At 46.0% G+C, this 15,070-nt stretch overlaps 1 protein-coding gene across 2 annotated transcripts in view; it reads left to right on the forward strand.

The window, feature by feature from the left end:
• The window catches only part of igsf21a (immunoglobin superfamily, member 21a), a 208,373-nt gene that overhangs the window by 120,828 nt on the left and 72,475 nt on the right, over nt 1-15,070 (forward strand). For both annotated transcript variants that reach the window (XM_089010127.1, XM_089010128.1), the window contains exon 3: nt 14,656-14,777. In XM_089010127.1, the coding sequence (XP_088866253.1) occupies nt 14,656-14,777 (122 nt within the window). The remainder of the gene's footprint in view (nt 1-14,655; nt 14,778-15,070) is intronic.

The raw sequence follows: 15,070 nt of genomic DNA on the forward strand, positions 1-15,070 counted from the left end.
CCCCAATAAAAGAACATAGTCATTCCATTCTGGCTCAATTAATACTGCTTTCATTTTATCTGAGATTTGTTCAATACATATCACCAGTACACACCAAACCAAAAGGAAAAGTCAAAAAATAAACATATAAATGCTAGTATAATAAACCCTTAACACCCATGCTTTCACTACAAATATCAGAATACGTAAACCATCTCCAGGTGTGACTAATGTGGCGGCCTGTGCGTGCTGTAACGCACAGACGGCGACCTAGTTAGCTGCTATCATCACCTCCTCACTGCTGACAGCCACGTCTCACTCACAGTGCCTGCTATAATAAGCACGCCTGCATGCCTCCGACGGCGTTCACTAACACGCTTGCATAACAGCTAAATGCCAGAGTAATACCTCGGTGACCCCCTCCTCCCACCTTGACACAGCCCCCCACATCTCCTTGGTGGCACACTTTCCAACCAAAATTATTTTGGAAGAAGTGTGGCCCCAAAAAAGCTACAGGGGGGAAAAACAAAAACAAAATGAAAATGTATGCACAGAGATAAGCCTTTGACATGCTACTGTATTTCGTCTGCTTTATTAGCTCTTTTAGCCCGCACCACTTTGCTTTACGTCTGGACTCTTGTATATCACAGCGTTTTGCGCCCTAACAAAAGCACCTTGGGCAAATCCCTTCCGCGCAGCACTTTAGCACCCCATCACATCCTGGCGAGAAATTTGTCGCTTGGTACCAATCAGTGACTAATCGCGCGACGTCCTCCATCAACTCAATCCAGAATATGCTGCGTCATAGGAAAACGATCAATATCGAAACGAAAAAGCTTGCATTGAACCCCACTCTCCTGATTTATGTTTTCCCTAAAAAAACACTACTGTCTTCTGTGATTATTGCAATAAAGCGCTTTTGTTTTCTTGCAAATTACTACATACGCTGCATCTCGGGAGCTGCTGCTTTGTGACTCAGCATGGCTTATATTTAGACAATCGCGTTCAATATTTATTGGACATGAGCTTTGTTATGACAACAAACTTTCTAAATGGCTGTTTTATCCCGAATGTGCAAGTTGAGACAGCTCATCTCACCCATGATGGACTCTCTAAACCCTAACAAAAACAAATAAATAAATAAATACATAAATAAATAAATAAACAAATAAATAAGTAAATAAATAAATAAATAAGTAAATAAATAAATAAATACATAAATAAATCTCCATAGTTGTCGCAGCTCACTTTTTGGCCAGTGTTCTGTCGTCTCCTTTAGCGACTCCAACCGGCATCATTTTTTGGCAAGTGGTTGGACAGCGTTACCTCGTAAATCCAAACTGTTTACTCATGTCTTTATGAAGTCACATTATGATGTCGTATGTCCTCTGTCTGAACAACGGAATTTTTAAAGGCCCCATAAAGGTGAAGCAAAAGCGTGAGGTGTGTGCGATATTGATGGTGGAGCTCACCATTTGCAGTGTGTGCATGGACAGAGCGAAAAGTACAGACTATTATTTTATTTCATCCTGTACTGCAAGGGTGCCAAACTGATTTTTCTTGCCACGGGCCACATTAGAAGCCATTATGAATTTGGGAAACCATTAGAATGTTTAATCCCTCAACGTATTACATATAGAGCACACAACAAATTAATGAATAACTAGTTATTTATTGGTTTGTTGTGTCAAGAATAATGACTGTTATTATGGTTTGCATGGGACAATTTGAAATTTTGGTTCGGATTTTAGTTAGCATCATAGAATTTCACGTTTGACATGTTTTATTCGCGGGCCGGATAAAATTATGGGGTGGGCCAGATTTGGCCCCTGGCCTTGACTTTGACACCGCTGCTTTACAGAGACGAAATGGCATGGATGATAATAGGCTGAGAAAAACCAGGCCGGATCTCATTGCCAGACTCCACGTCTTGCATGGACGGTTTGTTTGTGTCAGAAAATCTTATTCAAAAATAATACTCAAAGAAATCACTTAATGTGATAATAACATGAGGCAAATTAGCGTGGATTGGACAAAAAAGTCGCTAGCTGGTTCGTGACAAAGATCTCATCATCTTCTGTGTTGCGGCGTGTCGCAGGCTGCTTGTGAGTTGCTCAAGAGCAATAAATCTCATTAAGACCTTTTTTATTTAATAATTATTATAAGAGCAAAGCAGCTTCATTGTGATTTGAAACTTGTCTAGATTTAGAGATCACAAAAATATGTGCAAAGTGGGATGTCATATTTAATGATAGGATGTTTTCTTTTTTTTTTTTTTGTCACGGTAAGGTTGCGAGAAGAGTTGGAACTACACATCCGTCCATTTTCTAATTCGCATCCCCTCACAAGTGTCGTGGGCGTGCTGGAGCTGATCCCATCTGTCTTTGCGCAGTGGGCGGGGTAATACACCATTAAACTGGTTGCCAGCCACTCATATTAAACTATATTGGGAAATACTTTTGTGGTATAGCTTTGCAGTTGATTCAGTCAGTTTGCTATCTATCTATATCTATCAATATATATCTATAGGTCCCTTGTGGACAACCAGACCTTCTGGCCCACCTGGTAGGCTGGCGCGGAACGGCGACGGCGATCCGCGACCCTTTGGTTCCGGACTGCCGTGCGTGATAGGGCTGCCCTGGTCTCCCTCCATACCCGATGGGCCCGCCGAAGATGGTGTTGTATCGACGGGACCTCCACCTCCCCTTCCTGTGTGGGAAAGAGCGGCGGCTGGTAGCCATAAGCCGACATAAACGGTGACCGACCTGTGGCTGAGGAGACCAGGGTGTTGTGGGCATATTCCACCCACGGGAGATGGATGGACCAGGCCGAGGGACGATGAAGGCATACGCAGCGCAGGGCCGCCTCCAGGTCCTGGTTCTTCCGCTCGGTCTGGCCGTTGGACTGTGGATGGTAACCGGAGGACAGGCTGGCCGACGCCCCCATGGACCTGCAGAAACGCTTCCAGACCCGGGATACGAACTGGGGCCCTCGGTCCGACACGATGTCAGTGGGGATCCCGTGGAGACGGACGACGTGTTTGACCAATAGTGTCGCCATCTCAATGGCGGACGGTAACTTGGTCAACGGCACGAAGTGTGCCGACTTAGAAAACCGGTCCACTATTGTGAGAATGACCGTCTTACCACGGGATGGGGGGAGGCCGGTGATAAAATCCACTGATATGTGGGACCAAGGGCGCGGGGGAACAGGTAGGGGGCGGAGCAGTCCTGCCGGAGGCTGATGGGAGACCTTGCCACAGGCGCACTCCGGGCAGGCTTTAACAAAGTCCGCCACGTCGTCGCGGAGCCGCGGCCACCAGAATCGCTGGGAGACGAGGTGCTCGGTGCGGCTCACCCCTGGGTGACACGCCACCTTGGATGCGTGCCCCCACTGGAGCACCTCCGAGCGCAGCGACTGGGGAACGAACAGTCTGCCTGTGGGACACTTATCGGGAGTCGGGGTACCTTTTAATGATTCCATGACCCTCCGTTCGACCTCCCACTGGAGCGCCCCCATGATCTGGCGGCCGGGCAGGATGGGTTCCGCAAGGTCTTCCTTGTCTGCTGGCTCGTGGATCCGCGAGAGGGCGTCGGGCTTGGTGTTCTTTGTTCCTGGACAGTAGGTTAGGGTGAAGGAGAAGCGTGTTAAGAAGAGCGCCCACCGTGCCTGGCGTGCGTTCAGCCTCTTGGCGGCCCGGATGACCGCCAAGTTCTTATGGTCCGTAAGCACGGTGAACGGCTCCTTCGCCCCTTCGAGCCAGTGCCTCCACTCCTGAAGAGCCAATACGACGGCGAGCAGCTCCCTGTTGCCCACGTCGTAGTTGGCTTCGGCGGAGCTGAGGCGGCGGGAGAAGAAGGCGCAGGGGTGGAGCTGCTGGTCGACTGAGGAGCGTTGGGAGAGTACTGCCCCAACGCCTGAGTCCGAGGCGTCTACCTCCACAATGAACGCGCCGTTGGGGTCTGGATGGCGGAGAACTGGGGGGTGAGAGAAAGCCTCTCTCAGCAGCCGGAACGCGGCGTCCGCTTCTCTCGTCCACCTGAACAGGGTCTTAGTGGAGGTGAGTTGGGTGAGGGGGAGGGCTTTCCGGCTGTAGTCCCGGATGAAGCGGCGGTAGAAGTTGGCGAACCCCAGGAAGCGTTGTAACTGCTTGCGAGAGGTGGGTGTGGGCCATTCTACTACCGCTTCGGTCTTGGCTGGGTCAGCCCGGATCTGCCCCCGCTCCACGATGAAGCCCAGGAAGGATAAGGAGGAGGTGTGGAATTCACACTTCTCGGCTTTGACGTATAGTCGATTCTGCAGCAGCCGCTGCAGAACTAGCCGGACGTGCTGGCGATGTGCCTCAAGGGACTCTGAAAAAATTAAAATGTCGTCCAAATACACAAAACAGAAAATATTCAGAAAATCCCTCAAGACATCATTAATAAGGTTCTGGAACACAGCGGGTGCATTGGTGAGACCAAACGGCATCACCAAGTACTCGAAGTGTCCCAGAGGTGTCTTAAATGCGGTCTTCCATTCATCCCCCTCTTTGACCCGAACAAGGTGATAAGCGCTCCGGAGGTCCAGTCTAGTGAAGATGGTCGCGGCCTGGAGGGACGCGAAGGCGGAGTCAATCAGTGGGAGCGGGTATTTGTTCTTTATAGTTATTTCGTTGAGTCCCCGATAGTCCACGCACGGACGCAACGATTTATCCTTTTTAGTGATAAAAAAGAACCCCGCTCCCAGAGGTGACCGTGATGGCCGAATGAGCCCGGCCGCGAGCGAAGAGTCAATGTAGTCCCGGAGAGCCTGTTGTTCGGGTTGGGAGACGTTGTACAGACGAGAACTGGGAAACGGAGCGTTGGGCTGAATGTCAATGGCGCAATCATAGGGACGGTGCGGTGGCAACGACAGGGCGCGGTCCTTGCTGAACGCCTGTCGTAAGTCGTGGTAACAGGGCGGCACCCCCTCTAGGCTAATCTCCTCCCTAGGGTAGCTGTGAGATGGTGCCGGCCCACCCGCGGCCGACCGGAGGCAGTGAGCGTAGCAGAGGGGGCTCCACCCCTGAATGGTAGGTCCGTCCCACGAAATGGCCGGATTGTGGGTCCCCAGCCAAGGTAACCCGAGCACGATGGGAACCGAGCGTGAACGCATCACGAAAAACCGCCGGTTTTCCACGTGATTGCCCGAGAGTACGAGTCGAAGCGGCACGGTTTCTTGCGTAACCTCGGCGAGTAACCGACCGTCGAGATCGAGTATGCTCCGACTCGCCCCCAGCTGAACAACCCGACACCCCAACGCCGACACGACGCGCGGGTCTATAAAACAGCCGTCGGCCCCCGAGTCCACTAAGGCCCGAACGGACATTGTCCTGGTGGGACCGTGTATAACGGCATCCAGCTCCAGTCTCCGCGACGTGAACCCCCCCGCGGACCTTAAGGGAACCCGTTGCTTGTGTGGACGGGGTAACGTACAGTCACTGGGGGTCTTTCCGGGAAGCCCCCAACTGGGACAGTCCGGGGCTCGATGACCCAACTTGCCGCAGAGCTGGCATGCCGGGCCGGTGTTGCGTCGCTCCGGCGCCCGCTCAACGGCCCTTTCGACCCCCATCTCCATCGGCTCCACGGCCGCGTGCCCCCCACGCGGAAAGGTCCGGGCACCCCCTCGGGTCCCTGCTGGCGGCTCAAGATTAGCCTGGGCAGCCCGCTCCCGGGCCCTGTCTCGCATCCGGTTGTCCAGCTGCAGCGTGAGGGAGATCAGCTCGCGAAGGCTGGAGCACTCGTCGCGGGTAGCCAGCTCGTCTTTCAACGCCGCGCTGAGCCCGCGCCGAAACATCCCTCGCAGCGCACGGTCGCCGTACCCGCTGGCGGCAGCCAGGACGCGGAAGGCGACGGAATACTCCGCCGCCGATCGGCTACCCTGCTGGCAGATCCACAGCTGGGACTCCGCTGCCTGCCCACTCACCGGGAGATGGAAAACCTGCCGTAACTCGGCGACGAAGTCCGGGAAGGAGGCTCGGAGCTCCGGCCGAGATTCCCAGACGGCCAACGCCCAAGCGGCTGCGGGTCCGGCAAGCAGGCTGGTGACGTAAGCCACTTTGGCCGCGTCCGTGGTGTATACGGAGGGTTGCTGGTCGAAAACTATGGAGCACTGCAGCAGGAATTGCGCGCAGCGCCCGGGCTCCCCTCCGTAACGGGTGGGATGTGGGATGTTGGGTTCGCGGCTCAAAGTTTGGGGAGGGACGGCCCCCGCGACGAAGGCGCCGCTGGCCTCAAGTCTATCTACCCGTTGGGCTAACCGGGTGATGTCGCGGCGGATCTCCGCGATGGCGGGCACCACTTGGCCGAGCTGCTCCGCCTGCTGAGCGAGGACGGAGAAGATTCGGTTACTGTCCGCAGGATCCATGTCGGTCGGAAGATTCTGTCACGTTCCGGCGGCGACAGTGGCAGCTGGCGAGCAGGAACGTGTGGTATAGGCGGTGGATCGTAGAGCAGGACAGAGGCGTGGGTACCGGCAAAGGATTTATTAACATAAAGCGCGGGTCCATCTATCCATCCATCCATCCATCCATCCATCCATCCATTCATCCATCCATCCATCAATCTAGCTAGCTAGCTAATTCTATCGCTGTCTCTCTTTCTCCCTTTTTTCTCTTTTTCCCTCTTTCTCTTTTTTCCTCTCTTTTTCTCTCTTTATCTATGTCTCTTTCTCTCTCTGTCTCTCTCTCTCATCCATCCATCCATCCATCCATCCATCCATCCATCCATCCATCCATCCATCCATCCATCCATCCATCCATCCATCCATATCTCAAAATCTCTATATCTCTGTATCAATCTCCGTCTCTCTCTATCACTCTCTCGACAGAGAGAAACAGAGACAGAGAGAGAGGAAGGGAGCTAAGGATTGAAGGAAGGAGTGAGGGAGGGATGAAGGGCGGGAGAGAGAGACAGATTGAGAGAGAGAATGGCAGAGATAGATAACAAATCAGTGCATTACTCAACACTATAAGGCCTTGCTACGGTGTTCTGACCCACGGCGATGATGCAGGAATTCAGATTGAATCTCTTGCAGTCGGCCCGTGGCGATTGAGCCCAAATCTCCTCTTGTGGCCGCTGCAGCAGCTCAACGTAGCACATGGCTAGAATACCAGCGGGAAGAGAGTTTGGGTTGGCCCCCTCCCACCTCGGCCAGTGAGCAGAGAGCTCCAGTGTGGACACCGCAGCTATCCCTTTGTTAGCTACCTGTTTATGGCACCTTCTCAACCTGCGAATGCTCGATCCAGAGAGGGAGAAGGCGATGGGGCTCTTAAATGCTTCTATGCGGTGGAGAGGTGCTATGCATTGTGCGCACGGCGTGGCCTAGATTCAACTCAACAATCTCGGGGAAGCATTCTGCTCCTCGTCTGATGCTACTTTACTGCAATCAGATGGTATTCATCATCCCCAAACGCCCTCCCACTTGAATTTCCTCCCACTCCACCACACGCATCCCAATCTGGAACCTCTTTGCAAGCAATTGGGCAGCGGGGCGTACACAGAAGCTTTCTTTGGCATGTATCAGTCAGGAGGAGTTGAGAGGGGGTTCTTCATTTCACTCCAATTTCTCACCATCCATTCCCATTATTCTTTAGGGGTCATTGGTGAGTGGGTGCCGATCGCAACTTATTGCGGGTCGGAGGGCAGCGTACCCCACGGTTTGATCGTCGGCTTCATTTTTTTCTTGATAGGTTACGCCCCCTTCTAATCCCTCCACAATATACTTTTAAAACCCTTATTAATCTTTGTATTTATGTATATATATATATATATATATATATATATATATATATTATATATTATATATATATTATTATATATATATTAACGTGTTTTGTGTATATATATATATATATATATATATATATATATATATATATATATATATATATATATATATATATATATATATATATATATATATATCGATAGTCGGATATATCGATAGTCCCGGTTATATCGATATTTTTTCGGACTCCCTTGAATATCAATATAACGAGACTTTACTGTATATGTAACTGCCGGGTATCTTGTCATGGCAACCAATGACAAGATACCCGCCAATTACAGTATATATGTATATATTATCAGTGACGTGCGGGGAGGTTCATGGCTGGTAAGGCGCTGACGTCATAACAGTCAGATTTACAAACATGAACTCTACCGAGTAGCTTTTTCACCATTTGATTAGCAACAGTTAACGTGTTTTGTTTAAAATGTCATGTCAGCATTCTCTATATAAACTGTAGCATATAAAAAAAGAATTAAAAAAATGTGATTATCGTGTTACCTTTACTTATAAATGAATTCCATGCGCCGCTCCTTCTTAAGAAAGGCATCGATAACTTTGTAGGAGCCTTCCTTATCTTTCTTCAGTTTTAAAAGTCTCTCTATTTCTTTCAATTTAGATATGTAATCCTCCATTCTGTAAATAAGGCCAAGCAACATGAAAACATGACTGTATGGTTGCACTTAACTTGCTAACTGTTTACTGTAGCTTGCTGTCACTAATTCTATTATTCTGCAGCCGAGGAGCTGCAAGAAGAATCTGTAATCACCAGCACCCCCTGTCATGAGGCAGGAGAACTGTGTGCCTCGCCTTTGCACACAGTTTTGATAAAAATAAAATAAACACTGTAGTACAGTGTTTATAATGTAAAGTGACTCTACATTATATACACCAGATAAACTGTAGAAATTTAGTTCATATACTAAAAGTGTTTGAACACTTTAATAGCGATATGCAGAGGGACAGCAATGCAGTCTCACTGCGGAGCAAGCCAGCACAGTTTGGAAAGTGATTGGTGAGGCTCAGCCGGCTGCTGCATCACTGCTCGTCTGTAACGCTAAATGTGAAAATCAGCGATTTATATATATATATATATATATATATATATATATATATATATATATATATATATATATATATATATAAATGCACACGTCGATCGCCTACTTGGAGCTTTTTGCTGATAATTTTACTATTATGGCACCGGAAAATAAACACCACGGCTCGTGTTCAGCCTCAGTTCAAATGTGGTGCGTTACTACGAATAAATTGAAGAAACTACCAGCCGTACACGTCTACTGTAGCTTGCTGTCACTAATTATATTATTCTGCAGCCGAGGAGCTGCAAGAAGAATCTGTAATCACCAGCACCCCCTGTCATGAGGCAGGAGAACTGTGTGCCTCGCCTTTGCACACAGTTGCTCTGTTTATTTGTCATCCAAGACTTGGGGTGCGTTCACGTTCGAGAATAGCACACGACATCTTATGACTCTAGGCTGTTTGGGAAGCATTGTCTAACTGAATGAGTGGTGACAAACACTTCCCAACGTTTTTGTGTTGCTACACTTGACGCACCCCTCTGTCAAGTTGCGATGGAAGTGATTGTGATTGGCTAAACTGTAGAGTTATGTGTCATGGTAAGCCAATCAGAGCTAGTGTTTTCACACACACCGGAACAGCGTGTCAATAGTCACGCAAAATTGTCACGTGCGAGTTGACAGCTCGGGCGTGGCCTACGTTCGCGACACTTCATTTCATTGTCGTTCTGCAATTTCATTTCATTTCAACGAGTCACTGTCAACTCACCAGTGACATGATTATGACGAAAGTGCATCGCTACGTCTTGTGCTCCAAATGTTTGCTTGTGCTTCAAGTGTTTGCTTTGCACGAGGTGATTGTTAGATGTGAGTGTACCATTTTATTCGCCCCGCCCGCCTTCTTTTGTCGCGTTTTATTCCGCGTCCGTGGAATCATCGGACTCGAGCCTTTTGTTGTCATAAAATCTCTGCCAGCACCTACGAGACTCGAAGTGAATGCAGATGACATCGAGGAGCTTGTTGCTGACCATAATGAGATCACCAACACAGAGAATTTGATTTGCCTTCAAGAGGACAAGCAGAAGCAGGCCATTCAACAGTTGATGTGCAGGCTTTTATTGAACAGTTCCATTCAGAAAAGGCTATAAAAATCATCAACATGATGAATGATAATGTGATGCCTCAGTTTCGTAAGACCTTACAAGTCAGAAAGCAACAGGTGTCAATTAAGAGCCATCAATGACCATCACAAATGTAAATAAAGTGACTTTATTATACAGTGCAGTGTATTTCTTTCATTACAAAACAATAGCACGTTTATTATACATAGGATAAGGTAGGTTGTGTGTAGTTTTAAGGCTTATTTAGTTGAAAAGTATATTTTATGGAAACCCGGGAACGGATTATTCCCATTTCCTATGGGATTTTTTTTTTTTTGGAGATAAACACTTTTCGCCTTACACACTCTGTCTGGGAACCAATTAAGTTCGTAAGTTGAGGTCTCACTGTATATATATATATATATATATATATATATATATATATATATATATATATATATATATATATATATATATATATATATACAGTTGCTATATATATATATATATATATATATATATATATATATATATATATATATATATATATATATATATATATATATATATATATATATATATATATATATATACAGTTGCTATATATATATATATATATATATATATATATATATATATATATATATATATATATATATATATATATATATATATATAAAAGTCTCGTTATATCGATATTCTCGGGAGTTAGAAAAAATGTCGATATAACCGTACTGTCGATATATCTGCATTAACAAAAGCCGCCAAAAGAGGGCATCCAAGCGCTATATAAGAAACGGAGGTGGCCATGAGCTCGCCATTTTGTGCCTCTTTTTTTTTTCAGGTGAGAGATGTTCCCTCAATGTTGCCTCAAAATGGCACATATAATTCTTTAATCGATTGCAAACATGTATGCTTTCCTCTTCAGAAGTACAGTGTATTTGAATCATATTCATAACTGGATGTGTAACAAGAAAGCATATTATCCGAATCTGAAGCCATTGTTTGAATTCACAAGCAATGCAAGACGACTTGTTGTGAAGTCATTTTTATTGGTGTTTTGCATTTGAGTAAAAAGTGACATCGGTTGTCCTTTAATACACAGTATGGAATGTACGGTAATTTTCAAAATCATCACGCTTCAGCAGACAAAACAAGAAACATTGTTGCAAAAAACGATTACATTCATATACAGTACAGTGGGCATGTACATTACACAACAGGGAAACTGCAACGCTTACATCTTACTGTATTATGTATGCAATTTAAAAAAGTCATCAATCTTCTTCTGCTTCTCATTTTTACCTTTTAACACAAACACTTCAATCTCGTCTGCTACACACGAGCTAGCGTCTGAAAATGAAAATGGCTCTGCTACACGGTAGCTGGTCACGTAACAAACTCACTCACATGACCAGGTCACGTGACTAAGTCGACCAATGGCGCGACCGATGGCGCGACCGATGGCGCGACCGATGGCGCGACCGATGGCGTGTATCGATATAAACATAGCAAAATGGCCGGCGGGAGATGAAAAAGAGCACCGTAGTAACCGGATTATCGTAAAAAACACGAATCGTACTAAACGGAACTAATTATACAGAAAAAGACTAGAAATGTGCACGGGAAATGAAAATAGTATCGTAATAAGCAGTATTAGCAATATAAACGATATCGATATAACGAGACTTTACTGTATATATGTGTGTGTGTGTGCGTGTGTGTATGTGTGTGTGTGTGTGTGTGTGTGCGTGTGTGTGCGTGTGTGTGTGTGTGTGTGTGTGTGTGTGTGTGTGTGTGTGTGTGTGTGTGTTTGGCCTCCAAATAGGAGGAGACAGTTTCACCAGGGTCACTGCTTGGAGGCTAAATCGCTGTTGTTCATTATAATCTTTAAAAATGACCTTTTTTACCCATTACTGTTGTTATTGCACATGTTTGAGGACGATCTGAGTTCACACGGTCTATTTTTAGGCGGTGACTCTCTGATTCAAGCGTGGGCACAAAGCGGGTTACAAACCGGTTGCCCTGATATACACTTCCTCTGATGTATCAAGATGATTTAACTGTGGTGCAATCAGGTGAGGATATCGTTAATGGCCTACTTAAATTAACATATAGACTTCGGAACGTAATCGGTAAAGGACCAATTTTCACCCCGTGTGCCCAACTCAAAGCCGCCTTTATTGCTACATTCACTTCGCGCCCACTTCTATTTCTGAGACCGACAAAATGTCGCTCAGTGCCATTTTGCTCCGGTATCATTTGACAGCTCGCGCAGGTGAACATGCGTCCGCAGACAAGTGTCTTGTGACTTTCGGTCGCCTGCCGACAGCGTGCCCACTCAAATTACTAAAAACATGAGAGTTAATGTCATTTTGTGAAATAGCCGTGTGTGCACGACCCTCCTGGATCCAAAACAGAGCTCATTGAGGATTTGCACTGCATAAAATAATAATAAAACCATATATCCATTACTAAGCCATTATGTACAATATATTTCTTTAGCTCAAGGACATTGTCATCTGGAAGATGCTACACGTGGCATCATCTTAGACGAGTACATTACAAAACGGCAGATTTAAAAGAATGATGCAGAACTGCATTTCCAATAAGCCAGTGCTGACTAAAATACATCCTATACATATCCATTAATGTCATGGTGTTGCAACGCCATTAAGTTTTTTTAAAAACTTTTCAATGTTCTGAGGTATTCTGCTTTGCAAATGGGATCCATCGTGTCCATTAAATGGCTTTAAAAGGATGCAGCTGACCAAAAAAATAATAAATACGTACATACATACATAACTAAAAGGGCGGCCCGGTAGTCGAGTGGTTAGCAAGTTGGCTTCACAGTGCAGAGGTCGTGAGTTCAAGACCCGGTCCAGCCTCCCTGTGTAGAGTCTGCATGTTCTCTACGGGCCCGTGTGGGCTTTCTCCGGGTCCTCCGGTTTCCTCCCACATTCCAAAAAACATGCATGGCAGGCTAATTGAACACTCCAAATTGTCCCAAGGTGTGCGTGTGCGTGTGCGTGCGTGTGAGAGTCCGGATTGGTTGTTTGTCTCTGTGTGCCCGAAGACGGCTGGGATAGGCTCCAGCACCCCCTGCGACCCTAATGAGGAAAAAGCGGTACGGAAAATGGATGGGTGGACAAATACCTAAACAGAAAGTTAAATAAATAGGCAAATAAATAAATACATTACAAAATAAATAACAAAATTAAAAAACAGGACAACATAAATAAATAGGACATTTTAACAGAATGTAAAGAGCAGTAATGAAACACAGTGGCTGATGTTTCTTGTTTTAAAAAAATAATACTCAAAGAAACAAAATAATACATAAATAAATACATACATAAATAAACAACTAACTAAATAAATTAAATAAATAAATAAATAAATAAATAAATAAATAAATAATAGCTCTCGTTTCTTTTTTTTAATTATTAACATTATTTTTGATATGGAATGCCAAAAAAAAAGACTTGGCGACTTGCATTAACTTCACCGGGAGAGTCTATCACAAGCTTCCATCGCATTGCTGTCATTTCCGTCCATGTGCCTACTTTCGATTATTTCGGCACTGTCGCCGCTAAGCCTCGGGGGTGGCGAATAATTGTTTGCGCTTATAAACACCGTTTGGCTTTGTCTTTGTGTGCACACAAAACGTCTCATCAAGAAACGCCTTGACGTTGTGTCACTGGGAGAGGAGGAATTAATTAATTAATTAATTAATTAATTAAGGGGCTCGCTTCCAGACCCACCAAACAATTTGTTCCTTCAAAGCTTGCATTAGTGGCTCCGTTAAAATCCTGTCAGCCTTTTTGGCATCTTGAAGCCTTCGAAAATAAATCACTGTCATTCACGCGCTAAGTGACTTTTGCAATCCTCTGGACATTCAAGGAAGGAATGAACTACTCATTCACCCCTCTGCTCAGGAACGAAAAAAGAAAAAAAATATAAGAGCAGCGTATTTCAATATGCTCGTCTAAAAGGTATTATTTGTGGCGAACGCAAGCTATGGGTTTATCGTGATCGTTCCTCCCTGACTCATCGCTTCTACGGGTGTTGATGACAGGATGGTTAAATCAGCAGGAAGCCAGGTGTTGGACAGAAAGTTAGTTTAATGTTGAAGAGAGCGGAGACATTGTGGGAGGTCGGCCGAGGAGGAAGCAGAGAGAAGAGAGAGAGAGAGAGAGAGAGAGAGAGAGAGAGAGAGAGAGAGAGAGAGAGAGAGAGAGAGAGAGAGAGAGAGAGAGAGAGAGAGAGACGGACTGGGAGAGCATTAATATGACAGATAGGGTATATAATAGGATGTGACGTAATGGGATGTGACATCATGTAAAGGAAGGCAGGATGACGTATTAGGAAGTCCAAAACGAAATGATGCGAAAAGATGTTTAAAGCTGTTCGTATAGCGAATTACCCCAACAGCAACACTGCCAATGCCTCCTTGCATCATGAAGCGTCAACCGTGTACACGACGGAGAGACTCCCAGATGTGATCCCAAAAAGCAGCTGTTCAACGGCTTTTGCTCGCAGCTCTACAGGCTTATCATTCCGCCATATTAATCAATGAGGCAATTACACGTTTCTCCTCCGCCGCAGGCTCCGCGGACAACAGGTTGCGCGTCGACAGAACTCAAGGTGCGAAAAGGTTGCCCCTCCGTCTCATAAATCAGCAGACGAATCACGAGCGTCCTGTTTTTTTTTCCACCCTCGCTTTGCAGGTCACAGACGGAGGCACCATCAAGCAGAAAATCTTCACCTACGACGCCATGTTCAATACAAACTACTCTCACATGGAGGACTACCGTAGGCGTGAGGACCTTGTGTACCAGTCAACCGTCAGGTGAGCCTGATTCACCTCGTGGGTCTTCTTTGCTTTTTTTTGTGAGACAGAAATCGAATCATCCGCTGGACGCTCCAAAAAAAAAAGAGAAAATGCGATTAAACTGAAGCAAAATGCATTGACGTGATAGAAGGACTGCTACAATGTGTCCTTTTTTTCGGTCAGGGGCGTTCCTTCAGTGACGTCACGTACGGACTCGTCACCAACTCAAAAACAAGACTTCCGGAATATTCAGCGCGAGGCTTAAAACGTAAAATACAGCTATATGCGGCAGAATATTTATAAAATTCGCC

The sequence above is a fragment of the Hippocampus bargibanti genome, linkage group LG12, assembly GCF_051943395.1.
Source record: "Hippocampus bargibanti isolate YZ-2025 linkage group LG12, ASM5194339v1, whole genome shotgun sequence".
In the NCBI taxonomy this organism is placed as follows: Eukaryota; Metazoa; Chordata; class Actinopteri; order Syngnathiformes; family Syngnathidae; genus Hippocampus; species Hippocampus bargibanti.